Source organism: Myotis nattereri (assembly GCF_964212035.1).
Source record: "Myotis nattereri genome assembly, chromosome: X".
Lineage (NCBI taxonomy): Eukaryota > Metazoa > Chordata > Mammalia > Chiroptera > Vespertilionidae > Myotis > Myotis nattereri.
In genome coordinates this window covers 92,631,853-92,653,719 of record NC_138078.1, presented here as the reverse complement: position 1 = coordinate 92,653,719, position 21,867 = coordinate 92,631,853, and the positions used below count along the sequence as shown (strand labels likewise).

Below are 21,867 nucleotides of genomic sequence, written 5' to 3'. Positions count from 1 at the left end.
TGAACCAGCTCCGCCTGACCAGGCGGATGGATACCGAAGTGTCGTATTTACACATTCATGTCACCAAAGCGCCGTATTTACAGGCTCACATCACCAGGTCCCCCGGCCCACGGAAAGGGCAGGTTGAGGAGGTAAGGTTGGAGAGAGGCTCCAGACTGAGAGGAGGATAAATTCTAACCTATTTCAAAACTGTACGTCCCCTCTTTGAGAGAAGCCCTCCCAGGCACTCAATTTTCTACAGGAAATGGGGCGGGGCGTCTGGAAAGCTGCTCTGGTCTGATTGTTGATCAATATCAAACATCGTAGTCTTGTTTCTCTCCAAAGTCTCTCGCCCTTGTTGCTTACCAAATTTCCTACAGGGAAAGAGTCAAGGTAAAGGTGGGATAAGGATATAGGGGGGAAAAATGGAAGAGAGAAGCATATGAATACCAAACTACCCTTGTGTGTACATGTCCCATTCTTATGTTCTGTCTCCCCTCCTGATGTCCACGATATTTTTCACACTTAAATATGTGGGAGCTCGAGCGTGGGCATGAGGAAAAATAATTCTGTACTCATGGAAGAGGATTAATACTCAAATATCTTTGTGCCCATACCGGCTTCCCTCCCCCCAATCTCATAGTTTGCTTATCACCTACAATGGAAGATGAAGTAGAACAGAGATAAGCAACTACTAAAATGAGAACAGATTAAATGCTAAAGTATCCCATTATCCCATTGTGAGCCCCTTCTAGGCCTGACCCACCACAGGTTCTGCACCTAAAGTCAGGTGGGTAGAGGACGTGTCAGGAAAGCAGGCTGAGAGAGGAAAGGCAATTTAAGGCCAGACTCTGGAGGTTCTGGGTGGCCTTCCCAAGTTCTTTCACTGTTCAGGGGGCCACAGAGGGGAGGAAAGTGGGAGGGAGCTGCCATGGAGGTCAACTATTTTTCTGTTCGTTTATCTGTAGTATTTTGCAAATTGCTTTAAAAATGTTTTAGAAGACTTTAGTGATATAGGGAAAATTCCAAAGAAATGATGCCAAGTGAAAAAATATTCCGTAAAACAATGTTATCCAGATGATGTTATATGGGTATAGAGTATGTATAAAGAAAAGCAAAAATCAGCAGTGAAGATTGTGCTCATGATTTGGATTGTGAGGGTATTCCCCCTTTGGTTTTTATAGTCTTCAGTATTTTCAACATTTCTATAGTAAGTATATTATATTCATGAAAAATTCAATGCCATTTTTAAAAGAACTCCACTGTAGATTTTTAAAGATTATGACAAAATATAGACAGCATAAAATTTACCACTTGAATCATTTTAAATTGTACAATGCAGTAGCATTATGTATGTTCGCAATGTTGTATAACCATCATTATTATCTAGTTTCACAAATTATTTACAAACCCCATATTATTAAGCACTCGTGCTCATTCTTCCTCCACCCAGGCCCTGGCAACCACATACCTGCTTTCTGTCACTGTGGTTTACCTATTCTAGATATTTCATATAAATGGCTTTTTTCACTTAGCAAAGTACTTTCAGGGTTCATCCACATTTTAGTGTGTGTTTTTAAATTGTGGGAAAAAAATCACATAACATAAACTTACATTTTTAACCATTTTAAAGTGAACAATTCAGTGGTATTTAGTACAATCAAATTTTGTACAACCATCATCACGATATAGTTCCAGAACATTTTCATCACCCTAAAAGATCCTATATCCATTAAGATGTCATGTTCTATTTGCATTTTGCTCCTGACCCTGGCACACACTAATCTACTTTATATCTACAGATTTTCATACTTTGAATGTTTCATATAAGTGGAGTCATACATTATATGGTCCTTTGTAACTTATTTCCTTCATTTAGCGTAATGGTTCATACATGTTGCAGTAGGCATTCCTTGCAAAATGCCTTTGTGCCAGGTCCCATGCCTGCTTCTGTGGGCCACTAGGTAAAGCACATGACTGAGTCACACTGTCTCCAGAGGCCAATTTTTGGAAGCACTGTGTGTCCATTCTTATTAGAATCTATTGACAAACTGCCCATGTAGTCAAGACTGATGCATCTGCTAGAGATTGCCGGAGTGAATGGGGGAGCTGGGGATGGAGAGCGAAGGGCCTTTCAGTCCTGGACCCATTGCTCATGGTTGGGCACAGGAAGAGAGATCCAAGACACATAACATAGAATGTGTAACATCACTCTTTATTATGAAAAAGAATAAAACAACAGCACAACCACAGTGATCATGAATGGGAAGAATAAACAGAACAAATGACACTTCAGGTGGTTAGGTAACTTTGGCTTCTTGGTCAGCCAGGCCTCCAGGCCCAGTCATGGGTATGGCCTTAGGCAGGAGAAAAGATAAATGATGTGGATGAAGACAAAGATGACATCCAAGAGCTCTTTTTAAGAGGTTTGTTTGAAGGCCTCTTCTGGGATCTTGCCCTGGGTCTGGAGAGGAGGAGTCAAGGTGTCAGAAGAGCCAGCTCCCTGAGTTTTATTCCAGGGCACCAGCCTTCATGTTCTTGGCCTCCCCAAAGGCCCAGAAACATCTATCTTTAACCCACTTGATACCCAGATCTCACCTTGAGCGTAGTGAATACCTGAGCAGCTTTGATGTAGTTCCACTCATTGTCCTCAAGGCACCTGGAGTGGGAGAAGATCAGGTGATCTCCATTAGTACCACAGTACAGACACGCTGACCATGCAATTCCACCACTAAACCTATGCCACTAAATCTATGCTGGGACACATGTACCAGAACGAGCACTATGTGCAAGGAGGAAGAAAGACCTAGTGAAAACCAAAACATCTGTCACTAGCATTCATTCCCACTAGAATTCAAAACAGAAAAACAGAGATCTTCAAAAGAACAAGGGAGCTTAATATATATTGATAAAGATATTCAAGAAAATAACAAATGTAAATTTTAAAATACAACTTTCCAATCATTTTTAAATTGGGTTATAATGTATATACTGTAGTGTTCATCATTTTAAGGTGAAACATCCACAATTCAGTAATTTTCTAGTATATTCACAAGATATTGCAATCATCAGAATTCTGAAATCTAACACCAAGGCATTTTTATCGCCATAAATAAAACTCCTTACCCATTAGCAGTCATTCCCTAGTCCCCCATTTCTCCAAACCCTAGTAAACATTAATATGCTACCTGACTATATGAATTTTCCTATTTGGGCATTTCATGTGAATGGACTTATATAATACATGGTCTTTTATGTCTGCCTCTTTCACTTAACGTAATAGTATCAAGGTTCATCCAAGTTATGAAAAGTATCAGAACTTCACTCTATTTTATTATTGAATAATATTCCATTGTATAGATATACCAAATTTTGTTTATCCTTTACTAAATTGATGGACATTTAGGTTGTTTCCACATTTTGGCTGTTAAGAATAATGCTGCTGTGAGCCTGGCCAGCATGGTTCAGTGGCTGAGCATTGATCTCTGAACCAGGTCACAGTTCTTTTCCCGATCAGGGCACATGCCTGGGTTTGCGGGCTCCATCCCTGGTGTGGGGCATGCAGGAGGCAGCCAATCTAAGATTCTCTCTCATCATTGATGTTTCCGTCTCTCTCTCCCTCTCCCATCCTCTCTGACATCAATAAAAATATATTTTAAAAAAAGAATGCTCCTGTGAATATTTGCATACAATTTGTGTGAACATGTTTTCAATTATCTTGATATATATTCACTAGAGGCCCGGTGCATGAAATTCATGCATGGGTAGTGTCCCTAGGCCTGGCCTGTGATCAGGGCTGATGGGGGCCTTCCAGCTGACAGCCAGGGCCTCCCTTCGTTCCACACCACCCCGATGGTCAGCGCACGTCATAGAGAGCAATAGGTCTCCCAGTTGAACTCCCACAGGAACAATTTGCATATTAGGCACATATATATATATATATATATATATATATATATATATATATATATATGGAATTGCTGAGTCATAGGGTAAATGCATGTTTAACATTTTGAGGAACTGCCAAACTGTTTTCTTTAGTGGCTACAACATTTTCCATTCCCACCAACAAAGTATGAGGGTTCCAATTTTTCCACATTTTTCCAACATTTATAGCCATCCTAGTATGTGTTAATTAGTATCTCATTATATTTTTGTTTTGCATTTTGCAAATGACTAATGATGTTAAGTACCTTTTCATTTGCCTTTTGGTCATTGCTTTGGATAAATGTCTATTGCGATCTTTGTTCATTTTAATTGAGGTACTTGCCTTTTAATTTTTGAATTCTAAGAGGTTTTTTTATATATATTCTGGATACACATCCCTTATCAGGTATATAATTTGAAAATTTTATCTTTGATTCTGTGTATTGTCTTTTCATTTTATTGTTAGTGTCCTTTGATGCAAAAGTTTTAGGTTTTGATGAAGTACAATTGATTTAAATTTTATTTTTTGTTGTGCTTTTAGCATAATATGTCAGAATCTGTTGCTTAATTCAAAATCATAAAGAACTTATCCCAATATTTTCTTCTAAGATTTTTATAGTGTTAGCTATAAATTTTTATTTATATTTGTCTATGGTGTGAGATAAAGGTACAAATTAATTCTTTTGTGAGTGTGTATCCAGTTGTCCCTGAATCAGTTGCTGAAAAGACTACTCATTATTTACTGAATATTTTTGCCACCCTGGTTGAAAATCAATTATCCATAAAAGTGAGGTGTTTGTGTGTGTGTGTGTGTAAATTCTAATTCTATTCCATTGATCTATACTAGTGTGTCTATCCTTAGCCAGTAGCACACGGTATTGATTAGTGTAGCTTTGTACTGTTTTGAAATAGGGAAGTATGAGTCATCTTTATTCTTTTTGAAGATTATTGTATCTATTCTGGGTCTACTGCATTTTCCTATGAATTTTAGGATTAACTTATCAGTTGTACAAAGAAACCAGCTAGGATTTTGATATAATTGCATTGAATGTGTATATAAATTTGGGGAGTATTGCCATTTAATATTAATTCTTCTGATCCAGAAACATGGGATATCTTTCTAATTTAGGTCTTTTAAAAATTATTTCAACAATGTTTTGCAAATTTTGTAGTATACATTTTGCATTTTTTGTTAAATTTGTTCCTCAGTATGTTATTTTAAAAAATATATACTTTATTGATTTTTTACAGAGAGGAAGGGAGAGGGATAGAGAGCTAGAAACATCGATGAGAGAGAAACATCGATCAACCGCCTCCTGCACACCTCCTACTGGGGATGTGCCCACAACCAAGGTACATGCCCTTGACCAGAATTGAACCCGGGACCTTTCAGTCTGCAGGCCAATGCTCTATCCACCGAGCCAAACCAGTTAGGGCCTCAGTATGTTATTTTTGATGTTATTATAAATTAAAACGTTTTCCTTTTTTCTACTCTTTGTTATTGAAAATATTACATATGTCTTTTTCTTCCCATTGACCACCTCTAGCGTGCCCCACGTCTTCACCACCCTATTGACTGTGTCCATGGGTAATGCATATATGCATAAAAGTTCTTTGGTTGATCTCTTCCTACCTACCAACCCTTCCCCGCTTTCCCTCTGAGGTTTGACAGTCTGTTTCATGCTTCTAAGTCTCTGGATCTATTTTGTTCTTCAGTTTATTTTGTTCACTAGATTCCACATACTAGTATGAGTGAGGTAATATGATACTTATGTTTCTCTGACTGGCTTATTTTGCTTAGCATAATATTCCCGGTCCATCCATACTGTTGCAAATGGTAAAAGTTCTTTCTTTTTTACAGCCCTGTAGTATTCCATTGTGTAAATGTACCACAATTTTTTTATCCACTCATTTGTTGATGGGCACCTGGGCTGTTTTCAAATCTTACCTACTAGAGGCCCGGTACACAAAATTCATGCACGGAGGAGGGGTGGGTCCCTCAGCCTGGCCTGCACCCTCTCACAGTCCAGGAGCCCTTGGGGGATATCCGACTGACGGCTTAGGCTCACTCCCCCTGGGCCGTCAGTTGGACAACCTTAGCACTGCTATGGAGGCAGGAGAGGCTCCCGCCACTGCCACTGTGCTTGTCAGCCATGAGCCTGGCTGAGCGGCGCTCCCCTATGGGAGCGCACTGACCACCAGGGGGCAGGTGCTGCATTGAGCATCTGCCTTCTTGTGGTCAGTGTGCATAACAGCAACTGGTCGTTCTGTAGTTTGGTCAATTTGCATATTAGCCTTTTATTGCCGGGAGCCGGTCCATCCTTACTATTTCAAGGGACCTGGCATATATGGCATACTGTTCTTAATATGTTTGCTCACCTTCTTGGCACTATGTGTTTTAACCAAGGTCACCTCTCTGAGAAAGGTTGTTTCCCGAGGTAGGGATTTTCCCCTGAAGTTAGGGAGGGAATAAAACCCCTTAACTAAGTGCCAGGTAGGTAATTAATCACTTTAACTATGAACAATCATGCTTAAGCTACATAATCTTTACTCCCTGGAATGGAGATAAGAAACGCCCTAACCTTTGGAATAGAGATTGATAGGATTGGAATCAACTGGTATAAATACAGATGTAACAAGACAACAGGACACACAGAACCTAGACACAGAACCTAGACACAGAGCCTACACAGAACCTAGAGACAGAAGAACTTCGCTGGAGAGAACATGGCTACAGAAATTGGCTGGAGAACCTAGACAGAACCTGGCTACAAAACCTGGATAGAGAGGAGAAACCAAGATGGCGGCATAGGTTAACGCCGGAGATTGCTGCCTCGAACAACCACTTCATAAAACAACTAAAAGAAGGAACGGACATCATCCAGAACCACAGGAAGGCTGGCTGAGTGGAAATTCTACAACTAGGAGGAAAGAGAATATCATACCCAGACTCAGAGGAGGCGCAGGGCTGAAGTGAAATACTAAGGTGCGGAGTGCACGCGGAGCGGGCTGGAGGCGGAGGGCGTGGTTGTTGTTTTCAATCGGGAGGGAGTTTCAGACTCTGAGCTCCAGATCTGGGCGAGTCTCTAGGGACCCAGACTCAAACGGGAGAAGCGGGACTGTCTGGCTTCGGTCAGAACTCGAGGGCAGCTTTCTCTCCGAGGTTTGCAGCGGTTGCTGGGACTCTGTGAGGCAGAGCCCCTAGGGACGGAACTGAGAGCAGCCATAACTGCTCACTCCGGCCTGCCCTGTAGATCCCTGGGGACCCGCCCCGCCCAAGCCCTGTGTGGAGCCATTTGCCAGATAGCCTCAGGCAAAGGCTAGATTAGCACCGCCCTAGATCCAGCACAGAAGCTCTCCCACTGCAGACACAGTGGACTCTCATAGCCAGTTAGCCTGGAGGTCAAATCACCCCCGGTATTGCCAACAACAATCAAGGCTTAACTACAACAAGACTGCGCACAAAGACCACTAGGGGGTGCACCAAGAAAGCATAAAAAATGCGGAGACAAAGAAACAAGACAAAACTGTCAATGGAGGATATTGAGTTCAGAACCACACTTTTAAGGTCTCTTAAGAACTGTCTAGAAGCCGTCGATAAATGTAGTGAGATCCTCAAGAAATCTAATGAGACCCTCGATGTTATGATAAAGAACCAACTAGAAATTAAGCATACACGGACTGAAATAACAAATACTATACAGACTCCCAACAGCAGAACAGAGGAGCGCAAGAATCAAGGCAAAGATTTGAAATGCGAAGAAGCAAAAAACACCCAACCAGAAAAGCAAAATGAAAAAAGAATCCAAAAATACGAAGATAGTGTAAGGAGCCTCTGGGACAGCTTCAAGCGTACCAACATCAGAATTATAGGGGTACCAGAAGATGAGAGAGAGCAAGATATTGAAAACCTATTTGAAGAAATAATGACAGAAAACTTCCCCCACCTGGTGAAAGAAATAGACTTACAGGTCCAGGAAGCGCAGAGAACCCCAAACAAAAGGAACCCAAAGAGGACCACACCAAGACACACCATCATTAAAATGCCAAGAACAAAAGACAAAGAGAGAATCTTAAAAGCAGCAAGAGAAAGAAACTCAGTTACCTACAAGGGAATACCCATACGACCGTCAGCTGCTTTCTCAACAGAAACTTTGCAGGCCAGAGGGGAATGGCAAGAAATATTCAAAGTGATGAATACCAAGAACCTACAACCAAGATTACTTTATCCAGCAAAGCTATCATTCAGAACTGAAGGTCAGATAAAGAGCTTCACAGATAAGGAAAAGCTAAAGGAGTTCATCACCACCAAACCAGTATTATATGAAATGCTGAAAGGTATCCTTTAAGAAGAGGAAGAAGAAGAAAAAGGTAAAGATAAAAATTATGAACAACAAACATGCATCTATCAACAAGTGAATCTAAGAATCAAGTGAATAAATAATCTGGTGATCATAATAGAATCAGGGACATAGATAGGGAATGGACTGACTATTCTTGGGGGGGGGAAAGGGGTGTGGGAGATGCGGGAAGAGACTGGACAAATATCGTGCACCTATGGATGAGGACAGTGGGTGGGGAGTGAGGGCGGAGGGTGGGACGGGAACTGGGAGGAGGGGAGTTATGGGGGGGGGAAAGAAGAACAAATGTAATAATCTGAACAATAAAGATTTAATTTAAAAAAAAGAAAAAACTGAAAAGAAAAACAAAAAAAACAAAAACAAAACAAAAAAAAGAACCTGGATAGAACATGGCAAGAGAACCTGACTAGAACCTGGCGACCGAACCTGGCTGGAGAACCTGGCTGGAGATCCTGGCTGGAGATCCTGGCTAGAGATCCTAGCTAGAGAATCTGGATAGAACCTGGATAGAGAACCTGGCTATGATGATCACCTGAATGCTGCCTCCATGTCATTCCTTCTTCACTGACTCCGTCCACACCTTTGGGAACCCCTGGACCTGCTGGGGTGGGACCCCAGCATTTTATTATATAGGATTGTAAATTGTGCTGGTATGAACATAGCGTGCATATATTCTGACTAGAGGCCCAGTGCACAAAATTTGTACACGGAGGGGGGAGGAGTGTGTGTGTCCCTCAGCCCAGCCTACACCCTCTCCAATCTGGGACCCCTCAAGGGATGTCTGACTGCCTGTTTAGGCCCAATCCCACACTGCCCGTTAAACAGGCAGTCAGACATCCCTTTCACAATCTAGGACTGCTGGCTCCTAACCGCTCGCCTGCCTGATTGCCCCTAACAGCTTCTGCTTGCCAGCCTGATCACCCCCTAACCACTCCCCTGCCAGCCTGATTGACACCTAACTGCTCCCCTGCCGGCCCAATTGCTCCTAACTGCCCTCCCCTGCTGGCCTGGTTGCCCCTAACTGCCCTCCCCTGCTAGCCTGGGTCCCCCCTAACTGCCCTCCCCTGTAGGTCTGGTCACCCCCAACTGCCCTCCCCTGCAGGCCTGGTCACCCCCAACTGCCCTCCCTTACAGGCCTGCTCCCTCCCAACTGCCTTCCCCTGCAGGCCTGATTGCCCACAACTGCCCTCCCCTGCTAGCCATCTTGTGTTGGCCCTCTTGTGTCCACATGGGGGTGGCCATCTTGTGTGTTGGAGTGATGGCAATTTGCATATTATTCTTTTATTAGATAGGATTGGTGTTTCTGATTTTTTAGGATTTAGTCCTAGAAGTGGGTCACTGGGTCAAATGGGAGTTCCATTTTAAATTATTTGCGGAAACTCCATACTGTTATCCACAGTGGCTGCATCAGTCTGCATTCCCACCTTTTCTCCACATCTTACCAACATTTGTCGTTTGTTGATTTGTTGATGATAACCATTTTGACAGGTGTGAGGTGATAGCACATTATCATTTTAATTTGCATCTGTGATTAGTAACTTTGAGTGTTTTTTCATATGTCTCTTTGCCTTCTGTCTGTCCACTTTAGAGAAGTATATATTTAGGTCCTTTGCCCATTTTTTAATTGGATTGTTTTCCTTTTATTAAGTTATATGAATACCCTATATATTTTGGAGATTAACCCCTTATCAGATTGTTTATTACTAGTGTATAGAAATAGAATTGATTTTTATGTATTGATCTTCTATCCTGAAATCATGCTGAAATTGTTTATTAATTATAAAATTTTAATGGTTTCCTTAAGATTGTATATATACAAGTTCATGTCACCTGAACAATGTATTTTTAAAAATTATTTACATACTAGAGGCCCAGTGCACAAAATTCGTGCACTGGGGCGGGCGGGGGGGGGGGGAGGTAGTCCCTTAGCTCAGCCTGCACCCTCTTGCAGTCCGGGAGCCCTCAGGGGATGTCCACCATCCTTAGAACTGCCACGGAGGAGGGAGAAGCCCTTGCCACCGCTGTTGCACTCACCAGCCATGAGCCCGGTTTCTGGCTGAGCAGAGCTCCTCCTGTGGGATCAGGCTGAAACTGGCTCTCCGACATCCCCTGAGGGGTCCCAGATTGCGAGAGGGCGCAGGCCAGGGGATCCCACCAGTGCACGATCAGGGCCAGGGAGAGACGTGGGAGGTTGACCAGCCAGGGAGGGACTTCAGGAGTGCTCCAGGGCGTATCTGGCCCGTCTCACTCAGCCGGCCTGTCTGGGTCATCTGGCCCATCTAGCTCATCTGGCTGGACCCCAGCAGCAAGCTAACCTACCGGTCAGAGCGTCTGCCCCTAGTGGTCAGTGCACATAATAGCAAGTGGTTGAGCAGTCTTAGCGTATCATTAGCATATTACGCTTTGATTGGTTGAATGGCCGGCTGGTCAACCAGACACTTAGCATATTAGGCTTTTATTATATAGGATATCAGAATAAAATTAATATACATATTTTATGAGCTCACTTTTTGGAAGCACAACATCCAAATAATTATTTTTACAAATTAACTACAAGTTAGCATTATCCATTCCTTTGTCCTCCCAGCTCTCTCTTATTACCATAGATTCCCAGCACTCACTTCTGAGACCACTGGAGGCTTATCCCAGACTGGATGGAGAAAATCTGCACCATTTCTTGCTGCTCCTGGGAGAGGGTAGATAGGGAGCTGAAGGTGGGTGTAGGTACTGGAATGGAGAATGCATTCTGGGTTTCTTCTGTCCTGGCATTCCCCACAGTCAATATATCATTCACGATGCACATACTGGAAGAAAGATCAGCCCTTAGACTCCCAAAAATTATCCTGCCCCCACTGCCACTCAGAAACAAGTTTCCTTCCATACCCCAAGCGTGCCTGCCCCCCAGATTCCTTGCCTGGCACCTCCGCCTTTCCCACTGAGCTCACCTTTGAAGAGCTTGATTTATGATTCTGAGGACCAGTTTCACTCAATTTTTAGATTTAGTACTAATGCATTTACCCCTTACAGCAGCCCAAGGAATGGATCCTCTAATTCCCATTTTCAGAAGGGGATAATGAGTCACTAAGGTCTTATATCTTCACCAAAGTCACTTTAGCTAGCTAGCGAGTACTGAGGTCAGGAAAAGAATATAGTATTCTGATTCCAAAGCCCATAGTCTTAACCACTAACCTATACCTCTCTTTGGGTCTACCTGTTGGCTTTCCACAATACTGAGAAAAGCTCCAAGCCGCACCACTACATTCCTACACCACTGGAATTAGGCTGGGATGGGTGTTCATTCCCATGTTGTACCCACAACACAGCACTTACCTGGAATTGCTGCCAGAAGACAAGATGAAGGTCCGGGTGAAGGCATGGACAGAACCTTGAGACTTTCTTTCCACTTCAATAACAACAAAAAAGTAACTCCTCTTAGAGCTGTACATACTTTTCACACAAGCAGCATTCCCCCATCAGGGTCTTAACCTGATACTCTTGCAGCACCCTGATGGGAACCAGACCAGGATAGTGTTTCACTGTGACTCAGGAGGGAGTTTCAAGGACCGAGAAGACAACAAGAGAGATAATCAACTCCCAGTAATAGGACCCCTAACATGTGTCACATCTTCTGACAAACACATGTTCACTTGATTCACTTTTTAAAGCATTCCTAGAAAAGGGTATTACCAGCCCATTTTGCAAATGAGAAAACTGAATGGTTTGATATTGGGTCCTATGTCACAGAGTAAAGAACTGAGATGAAAGCTATAAAACTCTACAGGTCGAGTCTCTAATATCTGAGCTGCGTTGAGATAAAAAGGCATGGATGCATGTCAGAACACAATAGGTTTGGGGCAAGGTAGGTGTTGGAGAAAGGAAAGGGAAGGGGAGGGGGAAGGAAAGGAAAGAAAAAGAAAAGAAAGGGGAGGAGAGGGCAGGGAAAGGAAGGGAGCAACCTAGGAAGCGGGGGAAAGTTTGGGCGTAAGTCCAGGGAAAGGGAGCAGTGGGGGATCTGAGGAGGGAACTCACCTTCCTTGAAAACCCCACTGACAGAAAAACAGAGCATAATTTCCTGAAAGGAGAGAACAGTTATTAGGGCTCTCAGTATCCTTCTAAACTTCCTACCCACCTCTGACTTTCTTGGTCTGCAGGAGAGAGAAAACTGGTGCTCACCGTGTGGGCCCACAGGTCTACCACATAGGAGTTAAGGTCATGCTGAGTTTTGGGGAACACACAGAGGGAGTTCACAATCTCACACTTTGTATGCTTCAGTAGCTGAAACCGCAGGTCTGTGAGGAGGGGGGGAGGAGAAGGGAAGGTTGGGCCCTTGGTTACTATGATCGACTCCTTTACACTCCTTTCCCATGCCGATTTCCTATCATGCAATTACCAGAATCCTTGACGTTCTTCATATTCCTGTTATCCTTTAAGTACTCGCACAAGTTGCTTCTAGGGGAAAAAAGAGAAACAGGAAGTGGTGGCCTAGACAGGGTAGGTGTTTCCAAGAGATGGTCTATGTCTGCTGGAGAGCAAAATGGCCCAGGATCAGAGTCTGAGCTGTGATACTCACAGGGCTGGGTCTTCGGAGTTGAAGGGAACAGTCAGGGAGAAGCAGGCCTCCTCGTGGTAGGCGCTGAGGAGACTCTCTCGGTCTTCAGAATCATAAATCAAGTAATAGCTGTGGGAGAAAGATGGGAACAAGCTATATCTCTGATTTGGGCCCACCAAAGGGCCTTGAAAGCTTCTCTTAACTCATGGGCAGACCTGTGCTGTGTAGCCTTTCCTGTCCCTGTCCTCCTTTGCTTCATGATCCAAGGGGTACTTACTGAAACAGGAATTGAAAGACTACATTCTTCAGGGTCTCAGGTCCTTTAAAGCTTTCCTGGAATCAAAAGACAACTTCAAACTATGTAGGTAGACAAAGCATCCCTTGTAAAACCCCAATCGTGCTTGATCTATTCTCACCTTACAGGGTTTTATTATGTCCATGTTTACAATGCCAGTTACAGTTGGTGGAGGTAAATCCTGGCCATCCTGAAGAAGGGAGGAGTAAGTTAGCAGTATAGGGAGGTGGTCCTGGGTGATTAAGGGAAAGGATGGACCCAGGAAACGGTGAAGGTCAGAGGTCAAGGGTGAAAAGGACCTGGAAATTCCATGGGCAAGATTCCAGTGGGCGTCTGCATCATGAGGTTCTGGAAGTCTCTACTGTTTTATGCAATGTGTGTGTGTGTGTGTGTGTGTGTATGTACTTCTCCCTCTTTCTCTTTTCCTCCCTCCTGTCTTTGTTCCCTCTCTCCTTGGCTCTCTTTCTTTCTCTCTGTATGTGTATACACTTTTGCAGAGATATTCATGTATTTTTTCAGAAGTCCATGTTCCCCCAAATGGATAAGAGTTTGATGCAAACATGTAATCCAGGCAAGACATAAAGGGCTTGAGGGCAGGTGTGGAGGTTGTCAATGTAAGTAAGAGATGATGACTGTAGGCACTTACCAAGCGTAACAAGTTGGGGAAATATTTCCTGATGGCGCTGTCCAAATGCAAAAATAGAAAAAGTGGTTGACAGTTTAGATTGCAATGCTGTAATTTACTTAAAATACTGATGGAATGAACAGAAACAGGTGTTCTGCCCACGCAGAATCCCCTTTTCCCTCCTCAGCCTCAGATTTCAAGGCTTCTGGGTCCATTTCTCTGCTGAGCACTGACCATCTGCCATATGGAATCCCTGAAACACAGTCTCCTCACCTCTCTTCACACCTTCACATTCATATTACCTCCTTTCCTTCCTGCGCCCCTCGCCTTTTCCCTCCTTCCCTCTCTCTCCCTCTCCAGCCTCCTGGTTAACTCCTGCCTAGAGGGCCCTGACTCCTTCCCCACTGCCACAAACCACAGCATTTGGATCCCAGACTCCAGAGCTTCTTCTCCCTCCCTGCCTCCCTTTCCTCCTTCCAGGCCACCACTGATGGCTGCAGAGAGAAGAGGGAATGGGGTGGGGGCCCAGGGCTCTGCTACTTCACTGGGGGTCCAGCATCCTGCCATGAACAGCACATGCCCCAAGGATGGCTCAGTACTCTGGGGCAAGGGGGTGATGGAGAGAGGGATTAGGAGACAGGGAGTGGAAGGGAGAGGGATGAAGACAGAAAGAAAGTAAAGATAGGAGCAGAGATTGGAAGACATCGAAGTGTAGAGACAAAGGAAAAACAGAAAGAAAATTAAAGGAAAGGGAAAAATGTTCTGCCCTGGCAGTGGGGGTTGGGTCAGAGAAGAAGAAAAGAGGAAAGGGATATGGCTCCCCTGCAGCAGCTCTTTCCTCCATCTGCCCCTGGCTGGCCCTGGGTCTCCAAGCAGGAATGGAAAGCATGAGTCTGTTGGCCTGTTAGAATGTTGGTTGAGCCTTTGTCAGCTGTGGGAGCTCAATGTGATCTGGGCATGGGAAACATACCACCCACGGCATCAGGACACCTTCCCAGAAGGAGTAAAGGGCCAGGCCCCAGCTCAGCTTAACCTTGGGGATCTGTGGCCCACTCATATAAAAACCACCTTCTCTCCTCATGGCCCCTGTGCATCTTTGTCTGTCTTAGTTGGTTTCTTTTCTGAGGAATCCTACCCATGTCAGGCTACCCAGGGCTCCTCTGAAGGATCAGGCAGGAAGTGTAGAGGAAGGGTTTGTGTCCCTGAGAGGATTTTCTTTCTGTCTTCTCAACCCTCTCTGCTGTCAGCTTTCCACTGCTGCCTCAAGAGGCCCTCCGCTAATTTCTGGCCCTTTAACTAGGGAACTCTGGATTCTCCCAAGGAGAGCCCAGCTCCTGGCTTTGGGCCAGAGGAATGGATGCAATGATGGCAGCTCTCTGAGAGCATTGACAACAGCATGGGGTGGGAAAGTCCTCATGTTAGTGTGGGATTGTAGAGAAGACCCTTTTGAAGAAGAGGAAATAAGGTTCTTCCTAGAATAGGATAGGGACACTCTATATCATCTAAGAAGCAAGAAGCCCTGTCTGTGCATGAGGCCCTGGGCTAGAAGATCCTTCTTAATGCAGGAGACCAGAATCTGTCTCAAGGCTGGACACCCCTGATTCTTGTGATGAGGGAGAGTCCTGTTTCGTGGAGCACATTCTTGGGAGAGTATGCTAGAGAATGGTGGGTGCAGAGAAGTGGAAACCAACTCCACATGAGGTGATCAGGTCAGAGGAAGGAAAGGAGACTTTAAGCTCAGGTGAGAGACACACACACAATCATATATAATAAAAGGGTAATATGCAAATAGACCGAATGGCAGAACAACCAGTGGAGGGGTGGGGCTGGCAAGCAAGTGGTGCCAGGCCAGCCAAGGTGCATGCCAGCGGACAGAGGGAGGGGATGGCGATCGGGGGGCAGTGGCAGCAGAAGGGCAATCGGGAGGTGGGGTTGGCCGCTTGCCGGCAGCACACTCCCCTGATCAGCCTGCCCGGTCACCTCCTGCAGAGGGAGGCCAGACTGCGGCTTATGCCCACTCCCTGCAGGGACATCCCCTGAGGGCACCCAGACTGTGAGAAGGTGCAGGCTGGGCTGAGGGACTCTCTGCCCCTGAGTGCACGAATTTTCATGCATTGGGCCTCTAGTAAGAAATAAGAGGGCAGGGCATGTGGTCCTCCCAGAGGACTAGAGGTTCTATATCAGGGGTGGGCAAACTTTTTGACTCGAGGGCCACAATGGGTTCTTAAACTGGACCGGAGGGCCAGAACAAAAGCATGGATGGAGTGTTTGTGTGAACTAATATAAATTCAAAGTAAACATCATTACATAAAAGGGTACGGTCTTTTTTTTTTTTTTTTTAGTTTTATTCATTTCAAACGGGCCGGATCCGGCCCACGGGCCGTAGTTTGCCCACGGCTGTTCTATATCCTGCAGAGGGACAGAGTCAGGAATCATTTGGTTCTTAGGGGGTGGAGGAAAGATCTCTCCCAGAAAGGGTGACAGTGTTTTCACCAACCTTATGTAAGTGGGCTGGTTTGGGAAGGTATTGCACAAGGGGTTCCCTTGCAGCCACAGCTCTTCAAGCTTCAGCCCTTTTATCTTGTCCAACTCCTTGGCTGACTTTAGCTGAGAAACATGGGGGAAATTGGAAAAGAAATATCAGGAAAAGAGGAACATCTGGGCTCCTGCACCCACAACCCCCTCTCTCCCCCACAGGTACTTTTGCATCCCTCCTGTCATCACTCTGATGACCACTACCACCCATTCTCAACCCAACTTTGACCTGGCTCCCTCTTCTCACCTCATTTTTTGAAAGGTTCAGGGTCTTGATTGTGGGGGCAATCTGTATAATATCGGACAGGCCATCCAGCTGACACAGTTTGTTCTTACACAAGTTCAAGGACAACAGCTTTGGGGAATAAGAGTTAGAGTTATTATCTAGGACCTGAGAGACAAATCTGCCCTCTATTGCATCTGTTCCACCCCCTACCATAACACCAGCACTGGGTCTAAGGCCTCACCTCAGGGATATTCTTTTTGATTATCTGCAGGATGGCAGTCATGCAGTTTCTTCGATTCAGGATGATAATAATATCATGGCCCAGTAAGTCTTCAGGGAACCAAGAGTAGGGAATCAGAAGGTTGCGAAGGTTCCAGGACCAGCACCTCCCTCATTACCATTTCTAGGTCTCCCTCTCAGGCAGACTCCTCTGTCCTCACCTTCCCTAGAATTACTACTATTAGCTGTACCTGGGTCAAAGCGGAGCTTATAAAGGTCAAGAGTTTTCTGGGAAACGTCATATCGTTTGCTTATGGTCAGCTGTAGAGGGAGATGAAGAGAGCTGCTCTGAGGTTATTGTGGTGATAGGGAAATTGGGGACTGAAGGAGGAAGATGTGGGTCTGAGTGTGGGCACACAACATGCCTTATGTCTACATTACCTCTAGCTGTTCCATTTTTTCTGGCTCCAACTTATTGCTCATAGAGTAGGGTACAGCAGAAGTATTAACAAAGATAGGTATCTGCAGGAAGAAGAGGTGGGATAAGCACCCAGAACTCTAATGCCAAAGAAAGTTAGTAGCCTCTGGCCTGTGTTCCTGCTTTGGGACTAGGTACAAAAATAGCTTCAACACATACCTTTTGGTTCTCCTCATCAAAAATCTTGTAGTTTATGTCCTTCAATGCAGAGGCAGCAGTAGCATCCTGGACAAAGAACTGGGCCAGGTGTTTAACATAGTGGAACTACAGGGATTAAAAGCAACAGCAATAATGTCAGTGGCCTCTGGCCCTAGCTGAGCCATGCCTCTCCCCTTTCCCTGAGCCTCCTCATCTGGCTTCACCATCCCTCTTACATCCACTGGAGTGAAGGGGACACTGCAACGGCTTTGGATTGAATTCATTAGCCATGTCTTGTCATATTTTATCCCATAAGGGACCTAAGGATGAGACAAAGGGGAGGGGTGGGAGAGAGGAGAGACAACATGGAAATAAGGCTAGAGAATAGCCCAACACAGTGTTTTATTCTGACCTCCTACCAAACTTTAAAAGACTTTAAAGTAGGGACCATAAACATGATTTCAACGTGTTTTGTTGTTGCTCACCAGATATGTATTTTCTAATTATCCTTTTTCTCTATTCCAATATTTACCTCCCAAATAATCAAATTTAGATGTTTAAAACGAGCTTCCTTTAATAAGGTCCCAGGGAAGATCCTACCTATTAAAGACCTTACCTGTCCCTCTGATAAAAAACAAACAAACAAAAAACAACAACAACAAAAAAACAACTTTAGAGAATCAAATGGAGATTTCTAGTGAGGAGTTGCTCCATCTCCTTGGCAGTAGTTTCTACCTTTGCCTGTAGTCGACCTTCCTTCAGTCACTCTGTTCCCTTTTTATTGCTAATCTGAATCTGACCTTTGGATAATCAAAGATGTTAATTCCTCCTGACCTTAAAAACGTTCCTAGCATCTCTATATGAGATCAACACAACTCCCCTTGATCTGCCTCTCTTACACATTTCCTACATTTTTTCAGGATACTCACTGTGATCTTGAACCAGTCCCCCAGGTTTCCATCCTGTCTGTTTTCCATTTGTCTTTCTGGAGTTCTATTTTGGTATGCTTTAATCTACTTCACACCAATATTGTTAGTGTGGAAGTTAGAGAGGGTCCTGTAGAGAAGTGTATAGAAGTGAGTGTTTAGAAATGTATAGAAATGCTAAAAAGTTTCCTATATGCTGGGGGCTAATTCCAGCAGGTCTTAATAAAGGCAGGAAGTCCTCAAAAGGTTGATGGGCTTCTATATTCAGCAGGGCTGAATCATATTATCTGCTGCTGAAATAGCTGGAAGCATTTCCCCAAACCTGAAAATCTGCATATATTATTGCCTGCTGCCAAACAGGTGAGGGCAGTTCCCCCAACCTGACAATACTTTACTGCTTACCAAACTTTACCTTTGATATGTATATCTGCTTTGCTTTAGGGAAATTTGTGTTAATAAAAAGCAAGGGGTCCAGAGATTTGGAGAACTCGGTTACTATAGCTAAGTCTTCTCTGGATCCCCCCAAGAATGCCTTCCAAATGTATATTTCATGTCTAGTCTCTATTAATTTACTGCAGCCCCTTCTCCAGATTCCTGAACCCTTCTATATGCAGGGAAAGACCCCTGGCACCTATATATGCTCACCTCAATTATAACAGGTCTACAAATGGGATTGTTCAACCATTATTCCGGTTCTATCACTCTTCACATTTACAGCAAGAAAAGAAAAAGACCACGGAGAGTGAAAGAGTTGCATAGTCCTAGGTGCTGCTACATGCAAACTAGGCTATCTGAATAGTTACTGTCATATTTGAGGGTCCTTCTGGGAACCCCTCATTGCCTTGTTTCCATCCTCCTCCTGAAGGTGAAAGGTTGATGCTCATAACTACCATATTCATAATGAAGTTTCCCAAAATGATGGAAAAATCCCAACCTTTATTTTCCTTTGAAGAGAACTACTGCTATTATTGTAATTTGAAATTGAGAACAAAAATAAATTTGAAGACACATCAGTGGTCACGTACTATGTACCACATCTTGGCCTAACATTATTGTAGGGAAGCCACATGTCAACCTGCCTGAGTGGAATAATCACACAAACCCCAGAAAGAAAACTCCTCTATCTCTCTAGATTTGAGAGTCTTACTCAAAAGATGGCATAATCAGGAAAGAAATCTTGAAGTAGGGAGTAACTGTATGGAACCATTTAGAAAATGAGACAGGATTTATAAAGAACAAAAGTATGAACATACATGGGCTATACACTAGGAAGGCATATGAATTTTGCCTTCTTTCAGGACTCTCTAATCTATTAACCCTGCTACAACCTGGGAAGTAAACTCATACCTCCCAAATTTAATCAGATACAAAATTGACTTCATGACTAATTAGCAAGCTGTACTTTCTTTTTTAGTACAGTCCAAACTTCAATGTCAGGTGAGACTGATGTAACAGCTTCCTAAACTGTCCCCCTCCCTCCAGCCTTGCTCTCAACAATACTTTGAAATATCCTAAGTAAGCTTTCTTTTTGTTCATCTGGAAAATTCTAACTTCTGCTCTTTTATAACAGCAATCTCAACAATAAACTGGGACCATAGTGTGTATTATAAGTGTGTAGATATTTTTCTATTTGCTTTTGTTATAGATATATAGTTTGATATGGTCAGAGAACATAGTCTGTATTATTTCAATTCTTTTTATTTTTATTGAAGTTATTGGTGTGACATTGGTTAAGAAAATGGTATAGCTTTTAGGTATATAATTCTACAGTACATTATCTCAAGTCATCTCCTTCTATCACCATTTATCCCTCCTTTACCCTCTGCTACCTCTCCCACCCCCCTTCCATCTAACAATCACCTTACTATTGTCTGTGTCTATGAGTCTTTATTTTTTGCTTAATTCCTTCATCCTTCTCACCCAGCCCCCAAGCCCCTCCCCTCTGACAGTTGTCAGTCTGTTTTTGTATACATGAGCCTGTCTCCACTCTGTAAGTTTATTTTGTTCATTAGATTCCTCATATAAATGAAATCATATGGTACTTGTCTTTCTCTGACTGGCTTATTTAACTTAGCGTAACAATGTCCAGGTCCATCCATAGAGTCACAAAAGGTAAGATTACCTTATTTTTTTATTGCCGAGTAGTAGTCCATTGTGCAAATATATCACAGCTTTTTTATCCATTCATCTACTGTTAAAGATTTGGGCTGCTTCCAAATGATGGCTATCCTATCTAATAAAAAGGGAATATGCAAATTGACCACCATGCCATCACAAAGATGGCAGCGCACGGCAGAGGCAGGATTTCCGTAACACAAGATGGCTGTGCCCACAGCGGAGGCTGAGTTCCCATAACGAGCCTTAATGAGCAATCAGCAGTGACCTGAGGCTGCGTGGTGCTGGGCCAGGGCAGGGGACCTGAGGTTGTGCCCCCCCCACCTGGTGGGGCTTGATAGGGACCTCAGGCCATGACCCCTGCCAGGTGGGGCTTGATGGGGGACCTCAAGGTGCACCCCCTACCCTGGTGCTGGGCCAGGGGACCTGAGGCTGAACCCCCACCCGGCAGGGCTTGACAGGGGACCTGAGGCTGTGCCCCCCACCCAGTGGGACTTGATGGGGGTCCTCAGGCTGTGCCCCTCACCTGGCAGGGCTTGACAGAGCACCTCAGGCCATGTCCCTGGCCCGACTTGATGGGGGACCTGAGGCCACGCCCCCCACCCAAGTGCTGGGCTGGGGGGACCTGAGGGTGTGCTGGGGGACCTGAGGCTGTGCCCCCAGCCCAGCGCTGGCCTGGGGGATCTCAGGTCGCGTCCCCCACCTGGTGGGGCTTGACGGGGGACCTCAAGACATGCCCCCTGCCCTGGCCTGGGCTGGGGGACCTCAGGCCATGCCCCCCACCCCAGCACCAGGCCAGGGGACCTCAGGCTGTGCCTCCTGACCCAGTGGGGCTTGACAGGGGACCTCAGGCTGTGCCCCGGCCCAGCGGGGCTTGATGGGGGACCTCAAGGAGTGCCCCCCGCTCTGGTGCCAGGCCAGGGAACCTCAGGCCATGCCCCCCACCCAGCATGCACAGGGGGACCTGAGGCTGCACCCTCCACCTGGTGGGGCTTGATGGGGGACCTGAGGCTGCACCCCCCCCAGCCAGTGGGGCTTGATGGGGAACATGAGGCTGTGCCCCCCACCTGGCAGGGCTTGATGGGGACCTAAAGCTGCACCCCCTGCCCAGAGCCGGGCCAGGGGACCTGAGGCTGCGCCCCCCCGCCCAGCGGGGCTTGACAAAGGTGGGGCCAGCCAGGTCTGGACCTTGCCCAATGAGGGTGGGGCTGGTTGGGTCTGGGTCTCGCGTGATTTTGAGTTGCTGCATGTGGGCGGGCACTTGACTCTGGGTCACATGGTGCACCCCAGACTCTGACAGGAGGAAGATTTTCATATACATTTTACTTATTTTCTTTCATCTCTGACACTTCTATTATAGAGAAAGGGCAAATAGCAATATTAAAATATTTCCTCTAATTGATACCCTTTTAATGTGCATGAATTTCATGCACTGGGCCACTTGTTATAAATAATGCTGCAATGAACATGGGGTGCATATATTCTTTCAAATTA

The 21,867-nt window shown here is 44.9% G+C and overlaps 1 protein-coding gene across 1 annotated transcript in view; it reads right to left on the bottom strand.

The window, feature by feature from the left end:
- Window positions 1-2,175: 2,175 nt before the first annotated feature.
- The window catches only part of LOC308536219 (nuclear RNA export factor 2-like), a 46,752-nt gene continuing 27,060 nt past the window's right edge, over window positions 2,176-21,867 (bottom strand). The window contains exons 7-25 of the mRNA XM_081115317.1: window positions 18,262-18,388; window positions 17,569-17,652; window positions 17,354-17,458; window positions 17,158-17,238; window positions 16,968-17,037; window positions 16,739-16,827; window positions 16,519-16,626; window positions 16,234-16,343; window positions 13,758-13,794; window positions 13,233-13,301; window positions 13,094-13,149; window positions 12,838-12,945; window positions 12,658-12,716; window positions 12,441-12,556; window positions 12,297-12,339; window positions 11,598-11,670; window positions 10,889-11,071; window positions 2,578-2,638; window positions 2,176-2,443 (exon numbers count right to left, since the gene is read on the bottom strand). Coding sequence (XP_080971443.1) covers window positions 2,399-2,443; window positions 2,578-2,638; window positions 10,889-11,071; window positions 11,598-11,670; window positions 12,297-12,339; window positions 12,441-12,556; window positions 12,658-12,716; window positions 12,838-12,945; window positions 13,094-13,149; window positions 13,233-13,301; window positions 13,758-13,794; window positions 16,234-16,343; window positions 16,519-16,626; window positions 16,739-16,827; window positions 16,968-17,037; window positions 17,158-17,238; window positions 17,354-17,458; window positions 17,569-17,652; window positions 18,262-18,309 — 1,545 coding nt within the window. The 5' untranslated portion in view covers window positions 18,310-18,388 and the 3' untranslated portion in view covers window positions 2,176-2,398. The remainder of the gene's footprint in view (window positions 2,444-2,577; window positions 2,639-10,888; window positions 11,072-11,597; window positions 11,671-12,296; window positions 12,340-12,440; window positions 12,557-12,657; window positions 12,717-12,837; window positions 12,946-13,093; window positions 13,150-13,232; window positions 13,302-13,757; window positions 13,795-16,233; window positions 16,344-16,518; window positions 16,627-16,738; window positions 16,828-16,967; window positions 17,038-17,157; window positions 17,239-17,353; window positions 17,459-17,568; window positions 17,653-18,261; window positions 18,389-21,867) is intronic.